Source organism: Coffea eugenioides, chromosome 2 (genome assembly GCF_003713205.1).
Source record: "Coffea eugenioides isolate CCC68of chromosome 2, Ceug_1.0, whole genome shotgun sequence".
Taxonomy (NCBI): Eukaryota; Viridiplantae; Streptophyta; class Magnoliopsida; order Gentianales; family Rubiaceae; genus Coffea; species Coffea eugenioides.
Genome location: NC_040036.1, coordinates 39,181,630 through 39,201,765, shown reverse-complemented (window position 1 = coordinate 39,201,765; position 20,136 = coordinate 39,181,630). Strand labels below are relative to the sequence as shown.

The 20,136-nt window shown below is 34.6% G+C and overlaps 1 protein-coding gene across 2 annotated transcripts; it reads right to left on the bottom strand.

Moving 5' to 3' along the window:
* Positions 1-6,775: 6,775 nt before the first annotated feature.
* LOC113761630 (beta-glucosidase 11-like) lies at positions 6,776-13,085 on the bottom strand. Of its 2 annotated transcripts, XR_003467152.1 has the most exons (13): positions 12,766-13,085; positions 12,564-12,633; positions 12,242-12,297; positions 10,977-11,052; positions 10,814-10,885; positions 10,549-10,636; positions 10,166-10,421; positions 9,185-9,300; positions 8,833-9,053; positions 8,559-8,587; positions 8,391-8,478; positions 7,239-7,892; positions 6,776-6,957 (listed from the first exon to the last, which is right to left on the bottom strand). XR_003467152.1 is itself a non-coding variant. In XM_027304700.1 (12 exons), the coding sequence occupies exons 1-12, from the start codon at positions 12,940-12,942 to the stop codon at positions 7,798-7,800; spliced, it is 1,344 nt and encodes a 447-aa protein (XP_027160501.1). In that variant the 5' UTR covers positions 12,943-13,085; the 3' UTR covers positions 6,966-7,797. The 2 variants fall into 2 exon arrangements, 1 of the variants encoding a protein (XP_027160501.1); XM_027304700.1 differs by lacking the exon at positions 6,776-6,957 and having other exon boundaries at positions 6,966-7,892.
* Positions 13,086-20,136: the final 7,051 nt, after the last annotated feature.

The following is a 20,136-nucleotide window of genomic DNA, read 5'->3' as shown; positions in this document are numbered from 1 at the left end:
TGCATTTCTTTATGCCCTTTTCTTTGATGCACAGAGCAGAACCAATTTCAGCATTGTCACCATTCTCGGCAGCATTATATAATGTTGTTGTGACACCTTCATTTGAACTTGTGCAGGATAACAAAATGTGTTCAATCTTCTTATTGAGCTTGACAATACCATTGACAAGTAGTGTTGTTGCCTTCAAACAGCTTGCTGCTTTTGTAGCAACCTTGATCATGTTTGGGCAAAATAATCTGTATTGCTGTAACATTTCAGTTCTGGTTCTTTGTGACTTTCTAGTCCTTTACCGTCAATTAGCATGCCATTCCTAGAACTGCGTGTCCATGTTTTAAGAATGTATACATTTCAGATTTTCTTCACATCCATAGTATGGAGGACTTTGAAAGCATGGAAACACAAAATTTCAATCGATTGGAACTTGTTGCAGCTGTAAAATAGGTCATTCGTACAAGAGTTATATGTGACTAACCAATAATAATCCCTCTTGCATTTGCTGACTGAGTACACAACACCCTCTTTACTTATTACTTTTTTGCTTAGCAACTAAAGCGCTCGACTCGTCGTATTCGTTATGGAACTCAGCCTGGTTGCGTTGTAAATGGATGCAGCCTGTTTCAACATCGATGACTTTTTCAAGCCAAGCGTTGGCAACTTCTATCTTGCCTCATACTCTATAGTGGCCTTCTTCTGCAGCCTCTTCTCCACCACATTGTTAAAGTGAGTAAAGAATTTTAAGAGATCATGGTTAGCTTTCAAATGGGTTTTAATTTCAGCATTGGAATTCTCAGGAATTCTCACTTAGTTGTGTGTTTCGCATTCCTGCAGTCCACTCTTTCATTGTATAGCATCTTGCCCATTTTTCTATCAAATCGAACAAACCTGTTAGCCAACTGTTGTGCTCAACCTTGTGCTCAACAAGCATAGCATACCATGCACTGCTGAATTCGTTTTCATCTTCTATCTTGTGCATGTAGTACATGAACAGTTTCAAAGCAGCGACTTGATTTTGAAGTGATTTCCTAGGTGTTTCACAAAATTCTACTAAATATGAAAGATGTATTGTCCATGATGGGTTTCTTGCATAAGTTGTGCAACGATTGCAGCAATAGTAGGGTCTTGATCTGTAAGTATCATCCTCAGATTATTATTTGACATTGCATTAAGGAATGTCTAGAACAACCATGTAAATGACTCTATAGTCTCATCATACAAGATGGCCACACCAAAAACAACCATGTGGCGATGATGGTTGAAGCTAATAAACACTTCGAGTGCCCTGTAGTTCTTGTTAGTCCCATAGGTTGTGTCAAATGTAATGACATCCCCGAAGCATGAATAATCAACTCTCATCCTTGCATCTATCTAAAATACATTTATCACCACTTTCTCACAATCCATTTGCAAGAAATATACAAATAAAGGATTCAAGCCAAGCTCCTGTGTGAAATACCACGTCAAACTCCCGGTCTCACCATAGTTTAGGCTCCTTTGCATCGGAATCCTTGAGTGCCTCTTGATATCCTCCTGCATGCATACAAGGTTCTGTCTTCCATTAGCTTGTTTAGTCATGAAATCATAAGATTTTTTCAGAGATAACCCAGAATCCTCCGCAATTTTAGCCTCAATCCCTTATGCTTTAGTCACTTTTCTTCTAGAAACAATCAAATGACGACATTTTGGTAGGTGTAATCCATGATTATGTTCGCTAACAAAGTGCAACACCCTATACCACTTGTTTTCCCTATTTTGGACAATACCCATTTTTGCCCCACAACCAATCTTTGTATATGCATGAGGCCTTTTAGTTTTCGAGTCTCTCTTGTCCAGTCACCTGCTACCTTCCTTTGTGCAGGTGAATTGTCTTGAAGTAATAAAGTCATTCTTGTCTTTGTTGTCATATTCTTTTCGCACACTAAACCCCGTCATTGCAGCATAAGAATTATAGCAATTGTAGGCATCAAGTTCAAAGTCAAACTCCATTCCAACACTCAAAATGTTGTAGTTGAAGAGCTACTATCCATTATCCTCCACGACCTCCATCTCCTTGAATTTCATATAAAAAATACTATTACATTAGTGATGGTTTTACAATACACCTTAAAATTCAGCAATCTCTTCAGCAAGAATGCTACTGCATTAGATTTCCCATAATTGTTTGCAAAGCTTCAAATTAGTTACACACACCAATTGTTTCTTTACGCCAAGGCATAACATAACACAAACTTACCAATTCAGTCTTTTATTAACTCCATAACAAACAAAACTCATCACAAGATTCACAACTTACGCAGTAGTTGAACCACCATTATCATTCATTAGCTTTTTTGCTTGTACAGGATTTACTTCATCTTGGTTACCCATTTTTCTATTACGGCGAATTTTCTACGTAAGTACATCCACATGTGCACATGCCACGGCTTTTATATTTTTAGCTTTTCCCTGACTTTTAAGATAATGACGGCAAGTGAAGGCTTTCCTTGTTGAGTGAACAGAGTCTTCATCATTCACAATTAAGAGATGTACTGGCATGGTCAATCCAACATGATTGTTCAATACATTTGTGTATTTAATGACCCCAACCTAGAAATTCTATGTTTTCATGTATAGTTCTCTACTTAAATACTGTCAATGCGAATCTCGCGCCGTACAAAAAACAAGCTAGAGGTGTTCCCCCACCAACATTTGTTCTTATTACTACAAACTCTTCCATGTGGGTGTCCAACATATTAAAGGATTCAATGCCTACCTTTGTTTTCAGCACCACGTTTGTTGTTGAATCTCTGGAGATGAGTTGATTTCCTCGCTGCTCTTCTGTATAGCAAAACTTGTTTTGGTGCGGTCGCTGCATCCCCTATTGGATACCCCTTGTTCCTGCAATTGGAATTTGATCCTTTTTGCCACAATTCTTCTACTTTTGAGGTGGACGAATAGAGGAAAGTAGCACATGAAAAAGAAGGGGAGAACACTAGTAAATGGGCGCTAAAACACTTTTTTTTTAAAACTTGAATTATTTCATTATTCGTCCCAAAATCTGACCGCAGCATTTTTTCCTCTCGGCAAATTTAAGAATTTCTTCACCTCCTAACTTGGATTTGCTTAACAGAGATGAACTAATGGAACTGGTCAAAATTGCAGCATTTTGCTTTTTTTTTTGGTCTCAAAACGACGTCATTGGTAAATCCAATTAAAACACCATCATTTTGTTAAATTGCGCGAAATGGCACTTGCGAGGCCCCGTGCGCTCTTACTTCCCGCTCAAGTTGCATGAAGGCTGGAGGAGGAAATTTAATTAGGGGTGCAATTGGGCTTTTTGAGTCTAGGCTTTAGCAAGCTTAAGTTCGATTCACAAATTATATAGATTTTCGGGTTTCAAACTTTTAGGTTTCGGGCTAATATTAAAAGGCTCAATCTCATTTCACGCTGTTATATGAGTTTTGGATTCAAATTGGGCTTGATCCAAATTCATAATTAATTACATGATTATATATAATATATATTTTATAGGAATAATTCATAAATCTCCCCTAAGGTTTAGGACAATTTCACTGAACTTTCTTAATATTTCAAAAACACTTACCTCCCTTGATTTCACATTTTTTGTAACTAAACCTTAGACTTGACCAAAAAATTTAAATGAATACTCTAAAATTCCCTCAGTTTATAAAGTTTATATTACTTTTCAAAATAATTGTAAAATATATAGCACAAATATAAAGAAGAAGTATCACATCTTCAATACCTATATTTATTATTTAATAAACAATTATTACAACAGTTTTTATTGTGTTGATAGACTACTGTACATGGTGCTTTGTTGGGGATATGTATTCTTTTTAAATTGGAGAAGAAAGTATTGTGATAATCCAAATTCTTTTAGAGTTTTTGAATTTTAAAATTGTTGGAAAAGTTTACTAGTAGTTTTGGATAGTTTCTTTTTAAGTTATTCTTGCAAATGGAACTTAATAGCTAAAATGGATAAAATGTTCATTGATTTACAAAATCAGAAACTTAGTTCATTAATTATCATGTGAATATATAAACTCACATTTATTGTCCTCCGCATTTGGAAACTTTTCTAAATTAATTTCACTCTTACCAAAATATTAATACTTGAACCAATCTTAACTGAATCGAGCATACCATATAAACAATTGTTTTGGAATATTAAATTCAGAGATTTAATATTCTATGCATTAACCAAAAGTTGGATAAATTTTCAAGCATTTGGAATTTTGGAAAGGCACCTAGAAAAACAAAAATAGTGAAAAAAAAATTCTATAGAGTTGGATTCAAACAACATCAAGTTTAAGAGCATCTTGGCACCTTTATTTTTTTCTTATTTTATTAGAACTTAGTACTTTAAAAGACAAACCTTGTCATTGCTATAACAAAAATTGATTGATTCTCCAATTTACATACCAAATTATATGAGTTCATCAATAATACCACCAAGAATAAACAAGATGACCATTTTACATTATAAAAACTTTTCATGGGAATATCCCATATTTTCAACTAGAGGCATCTAAATCTAGATCTTATTACTTTCTTAGGAGTGGTAATCATTTTTTTTTTAATAAGTGGAGATGGTTTAAGAGGACATGTAACACCTTTTTTTTTGGTAAAATTAGTGAAAGAATTTGTAACTTTCATTGCAAAAATGGTAAGTAACTTTTTGCAATGACGAGGTAATTCTCATAAGATATTAAAGCTTACTGTTTTTATGGCTAAATTTACCAATTTTATTGTCAAATTACTACTTTATCTCCTTACCTTATTTTTCTAGTTTCTAGGACTTGGAAACCTAAATGACCGTAACAAAATGGTCGCTAAAAGTACTAATCTAGACAGTGGGGATCGCTTATAACCAACTCTTCCAGTATTTTATCATTAAAATATTCAAAAGTGAGTGATGATAAGTCACCACAGCATTATCCCATTAAATTACTGAATTGTTAAGTACTAAATTTGATAAATTTAAGTATATATCCACATCAAGTAATAAATGAATAACTTATCATTTATTTTTTGAAACAAGTTTTGTCTAAAAAATTTAATGCTACTTAATTAATTCACATGTTCTAGTTTTCATTATCAAACACGTCTGAACATGTTAATTAAGATCTAAATCGATTAAATTTAAATGCTGAATTGGAATATCAAAGAAGACCTATGTTGGTCATTTTTAAAGGCCCACATGCCCTACACGTAACCAATTCCATCAGAATTTTTTAAATTTTCTGTTTTGAGTTCTAGATTGGCAAGAATGAGGGATTAAATTGTTAAAGTTGATTGATAAGAGACCACATTTGCCAAGACCCTAAAATAGGCACCAAAATGGTCGTTTTCCCAATTTCCTTTCTCTGCGACTTGTTTGCTGCTACATAATTGCATTCACAATAATACTACCAACACTATTCCTTGGCAAGGTAAGTACGTAATTGAATTTTCAATGCTCGAGATAGAGAAGCTGCTTGTATCGATGGTTTTATTGCAAGCCATATATGGGGTGAATTCTTAGTTTATGATGAAAAAAAAAAGGAATTCTACAACGAGGACGTTTCTTGGAGAGTGTTCTACAAATAGGGTGTTCGCATTCCGGAAATGCGAGCTCACCTACCTCGCATTCCTAAAATGCGCGAATGCGAGCTCATTGAGCTCATGCGACCCATATGGTTTCAAGAGTTCTCTAACTTCTCAGTTAACATAGAGCTGCATATAAAAGAAGACCAGAAGATTACCTCATCAAGTCCCATTTCACTCTTCACTGACACGCGCAAGGCTCCATCAGGTCCCATTTTCCGATATTTAGCCAGCTCATAGTCATCACAATTAACATCTTCTGTAACGTAGACAACAGGAGGTTCTTCCAGCAAATCACATTTGGACAAAACATCAAGCCAAAGATGGTTGCTAAACCTTTCCCTTATTTCCTTATAGATGACAAACTGCATAAGCAAATATGATGAAAACAAATAACTTTACCATGTAAATATAGAGGGCTATGCTACACTACAGAACACACACAGAGAAATGTGAGATCTGCGTCAAAACTTTATTCATGTAGACGTAAGTTTTTGAACTTCGTACCCTGCTACAAAAACTAAATACAATTCAATAATTGTACTCCCAAATACATAAAAATGAACAAAAGTTAAACACTATATTGACCCCCTAATGTTGTTCTGAAATGTCTGAAATACATGCTGCACGTTTAAACAGAGTAGTTGGACGTCCATATTCGCAAACAGCATATCAACATTTGCATATATGATAAGACTCTAATGCTTCATAACCAAAGAAATATAATGCCCCTTGTTTTTCATCTACTGGATCACTGAGCTCGCATTTCACGAATGCGAAGACCCCGGACGGAACCCCTTGCCAAAACCACCCCTTTTGTAGAATTTTTTTAAAATTCATCACAAAATTAGAAATTTCTCGCCATATATGCCTACCAGATTACCATAATCAGGCTACTGAAGATTTTTATGATATTAGGGAGATGTTTCAAGCTGGGGCAAAAACTTTGGCAGGGCAAACATTGTAAACAATAATTGACTTGAGGTAAGCTTTATGTGTATCAGTATAGTGGAAATACAAATCAAAGTTCAATGAAGTTATCTTCTTTTCGGGTGCGTGAGTTGCTCTATTCTTAAATGTAAACATGTAGTTGAGGATCTTGAATTTGAATTCCTGATCAGTAAAATTAGTGTTCTTGATCAGTTAAGCTGCCTAAAACGAAAGGCGATCTGTTCCAGCAAAAGAGAAATCCAAGACAATCCAGGGAAATTGTGTATTTCCAATACCAATTAATACCAATCACTTAGTAGGCCTCTGTCGAATGAGAAGGGTTTCCAGTTAGTTGACAGTACTGTATGCTGGGTAGGACAATTGACCCATATACCATAGCCTTTCAGGCTCTCAGTTTGAGTTGTACAAATTTGCATGTTCCTGTCATGTTTTAGTGCAACTGAAACCCTTGTCATATAAAGCTGCTTCAAAATAAATGATCCAATCCATATAGAATTTACTGGCATACTTAAAACAGATCCTAGCACTACCCTTTGGTGCAGTTCGTGCACAGTTACTAAATACATTGTGCATAACTTGAACAGAGAACCCCATAAGCGCAAAATGATCAAAGACAATGAGGCGTGGGAAGACGGAGGCGTGGGAAGACGAAGTCGTGCAAGTAAGAATCAGAAAAAGAAGAAATGATGCAAGGATTTTACTAGTCATCACTGATCAGAGGCTTTCGATGTCGAAGAGACAAAGATTTCATTTACAACTTCATTTATCTCATCAGGTTTGATGGTTCTTCCCTTGAGGAAATTGGAGTACCAGTGTGCTGAGAGCTTTGGGTATCTTTTCAATTGCTTGTCGTCCAAATCAACGTAGTACAGGCCGAAGCTGGTTGTATAGCCGCCTATTGGCTCGAAACCATCTAGCAAAGACCAGAGGAAGTACCCTTTTGTATTTGATCCATTTCTTCCCAACATTTCAAGATTCAAAAAAAAAAAGAGGAGGTCAGAAAAGTCGACATTTAAAATGGTGAGAAAAGTCATTTCAGAAATAATTTCAGTGATACAGTAACCTTATGCATTTAGTCTAAAAAGTTGAGCAGAACATTCCTTGCTGCATGGCTTCGATGACCAATTTTTGGCAGAATAATTTGTGAAATAGTTAATGAAGAAATTGAAATCTCAAAACATGGGGAATATGTAAAATTTAGCTCATACAAATAGCAGTAAACACGCAGTTGAAGCGACCCTAATTCAATGTTGCACATGCTTACTTTATGGCATCAAGCAAGGTCCTGATATATGAATACATATATTTCACCCTTGATGTGTCGTTTAGTGTTCCATTGCGCTCAGTTCCTTTACCTGTCAAAAACAGTCAAGCCACGAGAATCTGAAACTATTTGCAATCATATTGAACAAGAAAAGAGCAAGAGAAATAAGCTAGATAGTTGCAAACATCTGCTGATTATAAATTCATCAGATGAGAATGCATTTGTGGCAGAGCTCAGCCGGCCAAAAAAGTTGCACAAAGTACAAGAGCACCCTAAACTTAATGCTAGAAACTTAGAGAGCTAAAACCATGCATATATATCCACGAAGAGGAACAAATCCAAAAGGAAATGATAATTCTCAAGCAATATATTTTTAGTGGTGGTATAATTAGGTTCGCAGGTTAAGTGATCAATTCATTTCTCTTTTTTGGTGAAATGACAGATGTAGTACCAATAATGTCTATCGGAGGTAAGCATTTGTCAGAATCAGGTCACTAGTACAGAAACATTTGGAAAATGACCAGAAAAGATACAGGTTAATGCATCCAAGCAAAGGCAGATATGCGTGAGAGAGAGACAGAGAAAGAACCATTTTCATGGACATAAGTAGGTGGATTGGCATATACATTCCTGAGATACTCCAGAATTCCGGATAGACTGGATGATGTATCATCATTCTGTCCCAAACACGATGGTAATTAACACGGGACCGAAAATGAAGAACAGAATATCTTGAAGTAAAACTGTTAATCCCAACCTGATTTTCTGATGCATCTTCTGGCTCAACTAAAGAAAAACAGAAAGATACAGTAATAAGTAAATTTAATCACAATATCTATAGGGAAACAAAAGTCAACATAGAGATATAGATTTTTGAAAGAAGGAGAAGCACTTAGAATTCGGAGTTGAATCCAAGGTTGTAAACTAGTTCTCATAGAACTAATAAACAAGGCTTTGCAAAAGGATTTGATCAGTTGATTCCAGCAAGGAATAAGTACAATGCAAGATCACAGCACATGTGCGACACATACCCAGAGCGCTTAATCCCATATCAGCAACTATGTCCCTGATATTCATATTAAGGCTGCTAGGACTGTCCTTGACGTAGAGTGTTGAATAATGGTTCAGCCCTATAAAGTCAAATGAGCCCTTAAGTAGCCTAGATTCACTCGGAGTAAGTGCTGGAATCTTTGTGCCAGCATTCTTCTTTATGATGTCAGGATAGTCTCCAAACACCATTGGATGGAGAAACCTGCAGTCAAATAGTGGATATACGATAAAGCAAGCTTATATTTTACTTCAAGCAGAAAAATGCAGAAAGCATCTTGCTGCTAACAAGAGATGGTGAAATAGGCACTTATCTACCAAAGATTCACAACTCACCAACCAATGTAAAAATCAATGGCTCTTTGAGTTGCAATTATATCTTCTGTAGCATTAGAATATGGAGAAAACCAAGAAGCATAGATGTTTAGTCCCACAAAACCCCGTTGAGTCGCCTGATATAGAGGTTCAATATCTGTTAATTGACTTCACATCATATGTTTCCAAATATGAAGATCAAAAAGAAACCACTTATATGAATTCTAGACAAAAGCATCAATGTCCTTGGCAGATGCAAGGTGGGAACTCAATGATCAAACTGCATGATACTACACACATTAGTGGGAGTAGAAGCAGGGCGCTTTATTACTAAATTGCCTTTCCATTCTCAGACCTGTTAAGCTGCCCATTTTCCAATCCCCAGAGGTGATCTGAAGCGTGTTTGGTCTCTATTCCAAGCTATTTTTCTATTCTTCCAACTAAACCAAGTCCCAGGAGCACTTGCAATCAATCATTTTGTTTCCCTATGAGACAAATGCAAACTGACTAAATGTTGATAATTTATCTTAGAATAAATCGTGATTTCCTTGATTAAAATCGAAGAGGCGACAGATATGTTTAAGGACAGAATTCTTTCAATGTAAATGACTACACCAGAGCCAGCACATAGCAGAATGACTCCAATTAGCAAGTAGACGAGCATCTAAATATCTGCTTGGACACTTCAAGCCACATTTCCATCCCTATCTCTATAAAAGTGAATCGGAAGATTGACCTACTCTGTAAATTCATCTCTAGTATTTTTCAGTTAACACCACTAACTAATAATAGTTTCCATCTATGATTACTTATTAACCACAGTGCCACCTCTGTACATGCAGAGATGTATATGGTTGGACATGGACTATGAGTTTATCAAAAACGATAGTTCATTAGGATCAATGTGACAAAAATCATATTTCAATCGCAGTTGTAGAGCTTTCAAGATACTGATTGCTGTTTATGTGAAAAAAATTATGAAATAGGATATCATAGTAATACCTTATGCTTTTTGTAGTATAGCTTCACAGCAGATGAATGTGCCAGCAACATGTTGTGACCAGCAATATATGGCTCAGTTATGGAATTACCCTCAGAGCAGTTCAGTCCAAATGGAAAAGAGCAGCGCCCTGGGGGTCCGATTCCATTATCATAACCACAAATGGAAAATATATTACCCTCATTTATGGTAGTCCAATACAGAACCCTGTCTCCAAATTCCTTGAAGCACACATCAGCATAGGCGGTAAAGTCGTTCCTGAAATAATAAACAAATAAGTGTTTAGATCTGATACCATAAATAAGCATCTATGCTTTACAATATAAATCATATATAAAACAAGCTTAAATGTGAATGGATCAAAGTACAAATATTAAATACTTACACTATCTTCCGACTGAGCCATCCCCCATATTCATCTTCAAGAACTTGAGGGGTATCAAAGTGAAAAAGCGTGACATGTGGCTGAATTCCTATGCGTTGGTCCAACAGTAAAGTCGCATTAAGATGGAAAGAAATTTGAATAGATTGTACAGCATTTTGGAAGTTTATCTCCATGTTCTTGGGAAGATAAAGATTTGTCAATATGATGTCATTATCCATGAGCGGATTCCCTAGAAGTGCTTAATCATTGTACAGGATAAGCTTACCATGCATTAGGAGTTCATTAATAAGATTGTTGTAATATTCTAAACCTTTGGGGTTGACACGGCCTCTTCCATCTGAAAAGAGAAATTATAAAACAAGGTATCAGAAGAAAGAAATAAAGTGTGCAGTGGTCTTGTATAGGTAGTACAGTAGAACTCAACATACCAGGAATAAGTCTTGACCAGGAAATAGAGAATCTGTAAGCCTCCAGACCTGTGTCTACCATGTGTTGAACATCTTCCTGAAACAGATATATTCCTAAAGTGAACTGCATCCTTATGTTAACAAGATAATGAATGATTTTATCACTTAATATCCACAAAAATTTTTATACCATTAAGAAGATTCAAGTAGCAGGCTACTGAGATCCACGTAACTAACAATGTAACACCTTTCAACCAGCAAATACATTTAAGTACCAGTCTAACGGGGCAGAATTCGGTAATACTGCAGGATGTTCGAGATACATATGGATGGAATCAGGAATAGCCGAGGCATGAACATTTAGTGTGATAATAATGATGATAATGGTAGCAGGTTGTTTTGTTTTGCTTAACGAGTTTGTCTTTGGTTGAATAGAGCAACGTCCAGCTATGCTGCTGCTCACTGTTGCATTGCTTCTTAGTAAAACAACTATATAATGCCCTAAAAGAATTGTTATCAGAAAAGAGAACAGGTTGCATTTGTAATTGTACGTACAAACTACAAAGTTGACATTCAGATGCTTCATCTGCTTGGGATAATAGTGAATATAAAAGGACACTGTTCACCAACCAAGTCACAAAGTTGAGAACTACTTTAGATTCCTTTGTTCAGCTTTGGTAGGAAGAGGTGGAAAGAAGAGAGATAAGAATTTGATTCAATATCTGATATTATCAGCAATTAATTTTGGTGTATATGAAGCATAAAAGTATATCTCATTTTTTCTGGTTTTAAGTGTAACAATCTGCTGCCAATTAAAAAGTTTAAATAGCTTAACTTAAAGCTTCTATGCTCAAATATTAACCATTAGAAAAACGGATTTCATAGAAGACCAATTACTTTCCACTACTATAAAAAATCAAAAGATGGGCAGGCTAACAAACATCTAATCATCAACTAAGTCTCATATTTGGGGGATCAGATGCCACAGCCATTGGTCTTTCCAACTGCTCAGGACAATGTAGAAACTAACACAACAAAGGAAGTCGATACTAAGAAAACAAGTAAAGATACTAACTATAAACATGTACACCTGCACAATTCACCCATGTGTCTCTCAGCAATAGAATATTTTCAATCTCCACCTCACATAATTCATTTTAGGAGATAATTTCCACTAATTGTCAGCAGAGCTATTTAGGAACACCATTAGATGAAGTTAGATTTGCTATTGAAGTTCCAATGCCACCACTAGGCCAGAAAGCCTAAAACATGACTGAAATGTTTACCTTGTATTTGTGATACTGATCACAAGCTATGTCTCCGGAGGCTCCATGAGAAAGCCCTGAACATTTTATTGGTGATTAAAGCCTAAGTTACAAATTAACAAAACAATAAATAAACTTTAAAAAATACAAAATTTGAGTTTTTCTGATTAACTTCTGCCAACTCGTCTCAGTATACCTAATTTTCGTCCAACTCACCATTTGAAGCCCAGTCATTTCTCTTAACACTTAATTTTTTTCTTTTTCAAAAAAGCTAACACCTAAAACCTATGACTATTGGTACCCAATAGTCATACCCAAAAAATTTATTTTTCGACAAACTTACCCTTATTGGCATAAACGAAGGTATCCCAAATGCTAGGCGTCCTTCCATCTTCACGGGCAGCCCCCTCTACCTATACATATGCATATGATTATCATGTTACCGTATTCATGTTATTCATTATACACTATAACTACTAATCCTGTTCCAGAAAAAGAACTAGGTGTGAAGGAATTAAATCAAATGAAACGGAGAAACCACTGACTTGAAATGCTGAACTGCCGGCACCAAAGATAAAGTCAACTGGGAAGTCTGATCTTGTAAAATTCTCCACTCTGGCTATTGCCATTACAGCCAGAAGTTGCAACAGCATTAGCAACATTAGCAGTATAATCAGAGGAGCAGAAGAATCCATAAGACTCCTCTGTTTCTGTTTCCACATGGTGTCTAAGTTTACACTCCACAGAGCTAGTATGGAGGAGTTGTTACCTTGTCAACTCTCTGGTTTCTAAGAACTGAAGGAAAATATTTTAGTTGCACAAGCTCCCGGATCTGCATGGACACCAAGGAAACACAGTTCCTGTGCTCAGCTGCCCACTTAAATAGTTAAATTTTTGGAGATTTAACAAATTGGACGTGCCGCAAATTTTGAAGCTCTTTTTTTTTTATTTTTTATGACAACTCAATAGTATGGGTGGGTTTAACTTTAATCACCGTTATGAGTCAAGATATTTGTCTGGAAATTATATGTCGTGTATAGAAATTTACACATGATTTTTTTGTAAGAAATTATTTCATGTTTATCAAGTAAATCAATTTGTGCTAGTTCAATTTTAAATCTCTAAAACTGACGTAATGTATAGTTGTTCTGCGGTGTGCCCCTTGCTGCCCTTAGGGCAGCTCCAATGGGGGTGTAATGGGGAGCCATTACACCGCTCCATGACACGGCTCGCCATTGGAGCCAGTGTCATGGAGATTACACGCATCACATGTATGATGCGTGTAATCCATTGAATGTGGTCCCTATGGCAACGGTAAAATTCCAGCTCAAAGCACATTTAACATTTCCAACGGTTATATCCAACGGCACTATTTTTAGAATTCTATATAAACACACAACACTTTGTCCTAAAACATATCCCAATATTCTACTCTATTATTTCTTTTATTCTCTCACACACTTCTATTCTCTCACTCATTTAATTCATTTTTTGTGATTATGGATGAAAATTGGAGTAGTTTTACAAATATGTTAAATGCTCTAAATATAGAAAATTCTTCATCCTCACAAAATCAAAACCTCCAAAATATTATGTTATGGAGTTCAACTAATTACATTCCGAATTATTAATTAAGTATGGATTATTATGATATCTTCGCATTTGAAGTATCAAATATTTGTTTAATTTCCTACATAATTATTTTTAAAAAAATAACAATATATTATTTTTGAAACATAGAAAAAGATATATTATTCAAACTTAAAAATTAATAATATCATTTTTAGAAAATAAAAAAATTCAAAATGTACAAAATTTAACGAAAGTTAGTACTTTATTTTTTAAAAATAACAAAATTAGTTTTAAAAATTACTTTATTTATTTATGGGATATGAGTTATGCATTATTAAAATAAATATTTGATTAATTGTGGACCCATGCTATTACACCTTGTGGAGTGTAATCCATTGTGAGTGAAAGTGTAATAAAAGAGGAGAAAGTGGAATGCTGACGTGGCATGTGGATTATACTCCACAAAGTGTAATAGCATTGTGGATGCTCTTAGGGTGCATTGATGGGGTAGGTAGTGCTTTGCCAACAAAAGTTTAAAATTTCTGACACGTAATTTGTAAGCAAAATACATGATGTCCATGAGGTTTCATCTGCGGTGGAAAGCTGAGTCATCTGTCCATGGTGGGAAGAACAAAGGAAATGAGGACAACACATCACTGTGGAGCCAAACAAAGGGGCGACATGAAAAAGAGATACCGGAGACCGGATAGAACAATGTGCCAATGATAGTCAAAAAACAAGAGTGCATTTTCTCGAAAGACAAATTGCAAAATCCACCTGTTGCCTAGCTGATCCCAGTTGTTGTCCGGGTTCAAATGCATGTTCATCTCCACTCCTCACCCGAGCTGCGCTGACCTATTAAAATTTACTTGTCTGACACCATTTTTTAAATATTGCCTCCATGCTCACTCCTGATCACCAATTTGGGAAATTTATTCAATATGCCTTTTGCTTTACACAAAAGAGTATTTAAATTTTTTTTTTTATTATTTCAAGTTAGGGGGTGGTACTTATCCATTATAAATAAATTTTTTAAAATTAACGGTTATGTATATCCAATAATGGAGTTCAATTATTTCTCAATCTATGCAATATTCAATAAAAGATTTTGGGGGACTAGTAGTTGCCGCCTTCTCAAATGAAAATTTGGAGTTTGGTAGTTGCGGGTTAGATCGAAATTTTTTTTTTAAATGTTGACGCCTTTAGATTGAAAATTCGGACTCTAAACTGAAAATTTCGAATTTAAATGATGGCGCCTTTAAATTAAAACTTTGTATTCTAAATTCTAGAGCCTTAGGATTGTTTGACTTATCATCAGCATATGTATATATACACACACACACTTGCTTATATATACATGTTAGTTTATCCTACTCTCGCATGACATTTTGTATATAAATCACATAATCTTAGAGAAATGGAAAATGAAATGAGAGAAGTATTTCATGAAGCAAAAAAGTTATTAATTGCATCAGAATTTCCAGATTCCCTCGACTAGGAAGACATGGTATATGAATAACTGACGAAAGCAATAAGTTGTTAGTATTATGAATAAATATTTAATTAGAAATTGCATGAAAATTAGATTTTGCTTATGCATATAAAAAATTTAATAGGAAAGGGGTAGGATTTAAGAAATAGTGGGTGGACAGAGGAATTTGAATCTAAGATCTGTAATTCTTGGGTCTCAACCTTATGGTCCTTATCTGCCTATTATGCATTTTATGATAAATTATCATACATGCACTACCATCTGATCTAAAATGAGAAAAAAAAAAAAAAGGTTCCTGTATATTGTTTAAACATAAGTAATAATATTTTATTCAAATAAAAAATTAAAGACATATTATTTTAGTAAATAAATTTTTTATCCAAATCAAAAAGAAAAGACCCAATGAAAATTTGTACCATAATATAAATGGTAATTGTGACGAGTTTCAGTTGATGAAATATTACAAGAGTTAAAATGGATTTGTGTATTAACATGAGAAATCATTTACACAACAATTGAAAAGGTTCCTTAATTTTCAAAATTAAATAAGAAGAAAAAAAGAGAAGGGGAAAAGTAAAAGAAAACAGAGTAACAATAAATGTGTCTAACAAATTTTAAAAATACTTAGTGGATTTACTTAACCCATGAATAGTTGAGTTTTAATATGCATTTAGATTTAAATGAGTCATTCGAGTCCACGGACTCAAAACTCACTGAGATTAGAATTCAATTTAAATTTTGAACATGTGATACATGACATGTAATCTAAATTTGAATTTAATTTGAAAATTTGTACATGTGATGCATCCACGCGACTAGTATATCTATTATTAGTAGAGGAAAGATTTGACCATTTCTATACCATCTATATCTTTATTTTCCTGTTTCCCAGTCTACATGCGAAGATGCCTTTGCTTTTTTGTGATGTTTTGCTTTGGTTTTCCAAAATATCTTGAAATTCTAGGGCTTAAGAGATGGTCATTTAGTGGTTTTTTTTTGTATCTTGACTGGTTGTATTCTTTTTATTTTTCAGGGGATTTTTCTTCAACAGCTTCAACAACAGGGTGCAACACCATCTGGGACGAACGACCCTATGATGGTGGTGTCTGCTCTCGCGGGCTGATGCAATATCTATACCATCAGCGTCAAAGACCTGCAGTGAGTATAAATGTGGTTTTCTTGCAAAAATACTTCGTGATCCTCTGTACTACCTGGCTTCCCTATCCTTCAAGATTCATGGATAATGTAACTAGAATGTATGTTTTGAGGAATAAAGAATGTACGAGTTTCATAAGAGTCTGGTCTAATTAGTTTTTTGGCTTGGATTGGTATTCTATAAGAGCTTTATTTTGCAGGATAATAGCATTGCTTATTGGAGGAAGTTCGTTTCAGAATATTAGTCTCCCCGTGCTAAAAAGAGGTGGTGTTTGTCTCTATATGACAATGTTGGGCACCATACGTTATGGGTATTTCCCCAGGTAGCCATGGTACTTAGTTTATCTGTGTAACTTGCTTTTTTCAAAACTATTCTGTGACTTGAGTTGTGTGTGAAAAAGATTATTGCAAATTCGTTTGTTCAAATTCCTTGTCAAAATATGCAGGTTGATTAGTAATGTTATGGTGTGCTTTCATATCTAGATTGCGGTATCCTTGTGGATCTCTTGGAACATATAATTTTGTAAAGTTTAAGTGGAAAGCACCCTTTCCCAATTGGAGTATGTAAATCATGATTATTTGGGGATGTGAATTTTGTTCCTCATAATTGGTATTTGTTATTAAGATCCTGCCGATTGCTCTCCTCTTTGAGGAAAAAGTTAAAACCAAAATGGAATAGTCAAAAAGCTACCTGTGGCATCCCAGATTATTATGCTAATTGTTTCCATTTCTTTCTATTTGTCAGGATGCATGGCAATGTGATATTTGTGGTTCAAAATCTGGAAGAGGTTTTGGTAAGTTCGGCAGGGAATCCCTTAGATATATCATTGACATTCCATCCTTGGTATGCCTTTATATTTTCTTATTTTGGTTAAAAACTGCCCACCTCCTCTCATTTGGCCATTTAGGGGATAAAAAGGAATTGTCTAGAATACAATTCTGGGGTTTCAATATGTTAATTGATACCACTACCTCAAGAATGTGAGCCTTCCCCTGAATTTTCTTGAAAAGGAAAGAAAATAAAAAGCCATTCTTTTTTCCCTTTTATTTCCTAAGGTTTTTTTCCTTAATTTGAACTAGGACCTACTTATTTTTATAAATTTGTATGGACCATCTGATCATTTTCATTTATTTCCCTTTATTTACTATTGGTATTGTTATAAATTGAGTGCTTAAACTTTACTATTGCAAGTTTGACTGTAACAATCCTAATAGCTATATTAGCAGCAACAGTAATCCCAGAAAGAAAGATAGATTATTTCAAGTAATGCCACCATCGAGCAACAGTTACTTTTTTCCCCTTTTTTCCCAAATCATTGGTTTTATGTGTTAAATTTATTTTTTATTTATAAAGTTTAAATTGCCAAATTATCTTGAGGATGTTTTTTGTAATTATGAATTTGTCTATAATACTGGAAGCTGGTAATATGTTATTTCACTTTTTTTTTTTTTGTTAGAAAAATATGAAAGTGATCTATTTGGAAAAGTCGGTATAGATTCTAATGAGGCCTTTGTGAAACTATAGTGGAACCTATTTCCTTTTTTGTAAATTCTTAACGCTTACGGTAAGTGTTAGGGTAATTGGTATAAAAGATATGATTTGAAAGCTATATATTTGTTAATGAATATTGATAAGATGAAACTTTTGAAGCAAGTTTAAGGGATAATCCTGAATCCTGTGAAATACTTTTCTGTCTTCCTGTAATCTTGTGTAATTTTTTAATTAAGAAACTAATGTTTTTGCAGGTTGAATGCTTAACTGGGTTTGAAGGTTTTTCTAAGAGTCTTTGTTGTAACTATTTGGGTTGATTTTCTGAGTTCTAATGTTTGGATTTTTGGTTGGTGGTAGTGATACTTGGGAATGCATTTCATGAGAAAGAATCACCTAGATTTAGGTTTGTCTCTTTATGTATTTCTTCTCTGTTTGAACAATCTATTCCAGTTCTTCCTTATCCAGTTAGCTTCTTGTTTTATTTTTAATACTTGTGTTGCCTTTCTTTCTGTTGTAGATATGAAGCGATTGTAGAGTTGTAAATCACCCTTTTGCCCTACAAACACTTATTTGATGGCTCCAAACAGATTCAAGCACCACACTTAAGTTCAGACAGCCTAGAGGCAATATTAGTTTCTCCACGAATGGCTTTGCCATCATGTACCTTTATATTCTTTTTTACAGCATAAAAAATCCTAAACTTTAAAATGAATATGGTTATGCATGCATGTAGTCTTCTATTCCATGCTTCTACTTTATCTAGAATACCTTGAACATTATTTAACCTTCCTTCTGTTTATTTTTGTTATAGATCTTCCTCTGCTAGCATGCTTGTTTTCTTTATTTCACCAATTTGGAGATGAGAAAATTTGGGAAAGATGCTCTTACTTCTGTGTGGTTTGCTTACTTCTTTTTCCTGAGATTTTAGTAGCTTGGCTTTTCTAAAATACATTTGAAATTAATGTAGTGACTGTAAGTCTTATAGGGGAGATCTTTCTTTGTTTCTCTTCCTGCAATAACTATTCAAATGTTTTAAGCATTGTTCTCCTTTGGCTGATATTTTTCCTTTTGTTTGTTTGAACTTATGGTTTTTTATAAATTGTGAAGCATAATTTCTAATATTTTTGGTTTTGTTTCTCTATATTTTGAAGTTGTGGTTGGTTTGTCGAAAGGAAGTTGCGCATACCTAAGGGCGAGGGCAACACCATTGTTGGCTTTGAACAAGTGCTGATGGAGATTGCTCACATTCATGAGAAGATTAATCGCTTTACTTAGGTGGTAGTTTTGCTCTACCTTATGTTTTCATGAAAATCGTAATTAAGAACTTAAAAAGTGTTTGAGGTTGTTGGCTGCAACATATTGGTCTTGTCATTTTTCTCTTTTTAACCGGTATAGTTGATATCAGAATTGAATGATGCATTCTAACTTGTGGGACTGATGAATCTACAGAGGATGAAAGTTTTGCAAATTAGCTCTGTTATCTTACATTTTGGAGTTTAATCTAGAGTTGAACAATGTTACATTAGGTTTTTAGACAGCAGAATCTATATTCATTATGAGGCTTGATATTTGATTTGATTTATGCATGTGGCTATGCTAATTATGTCCCATTTGCTAAGGTATTAAACATCTATTGTTAATTTCAAAAGTTTTTTCATGTACTAATTCAGAACAATTGTTCTTGATGTTTCTTGTTACTGAAAAGATATAAAACTTTTGTGAATTTAGATATTGTACTTTTACTTCTGCACGAGTTCAATTTTTTGCATATCTTTTAACTAGAAAGTAAAGAAAATTTAACCTGTATGTCATGTGGCATAAATAGGCACCCTTAGTATCGTTTTTGTTTAGTTTTTGAGCATTAGGATGTTGGTCTCATCATTCTATGTGGCAGGTTGGGGACAGTGGATCTGCATTTTAGGGGTTTGGTTATAGAGATATGAGGTTCTACGTACTGATAATGTTGAGTTTTGAAAAATGCAGATAAAAGTACTTTTAGGCAGTATTGGTAAATGCATCAAGTCAGAAATGCAGGACCATTGAGAACATCTTTTAATTGACCATGGCACCACCAAGATCAAGTTGATAGAGTTGACGACTTATTGCCTTTGCTTAAGTTTCACTTTTGACTCTAAATTCCAGTAAATTAAGGTCATGAATTTTGTATCTAAGAGGTCTAATGGGTTAGTAGCATTCTTCACTACC

Coding starts and splice junctions, on each gene's coding strand:
- LOC113761630 (XM_027304700.1), bottom strand. CDS start 12,942: ATGTGGAAACAGAAACAGAGGAGTCTTATGGATTCTTCTGCTCCTCTG. Junction 10,886..10,976: donor CTGGTCAAGACTTATTCCTG/GTATGTTGAGTT, acceptor TTCTCTTTTCAG/ATGGAAGAGGCCGTGTCAAC. Junction 8,588..8,832: donor TATGGGATTAAGCGCTCTGG/GTATGTGTCGCA, acceptor GTTTTTCTTTAG/TTGAGCCAGAAGATGCATCA.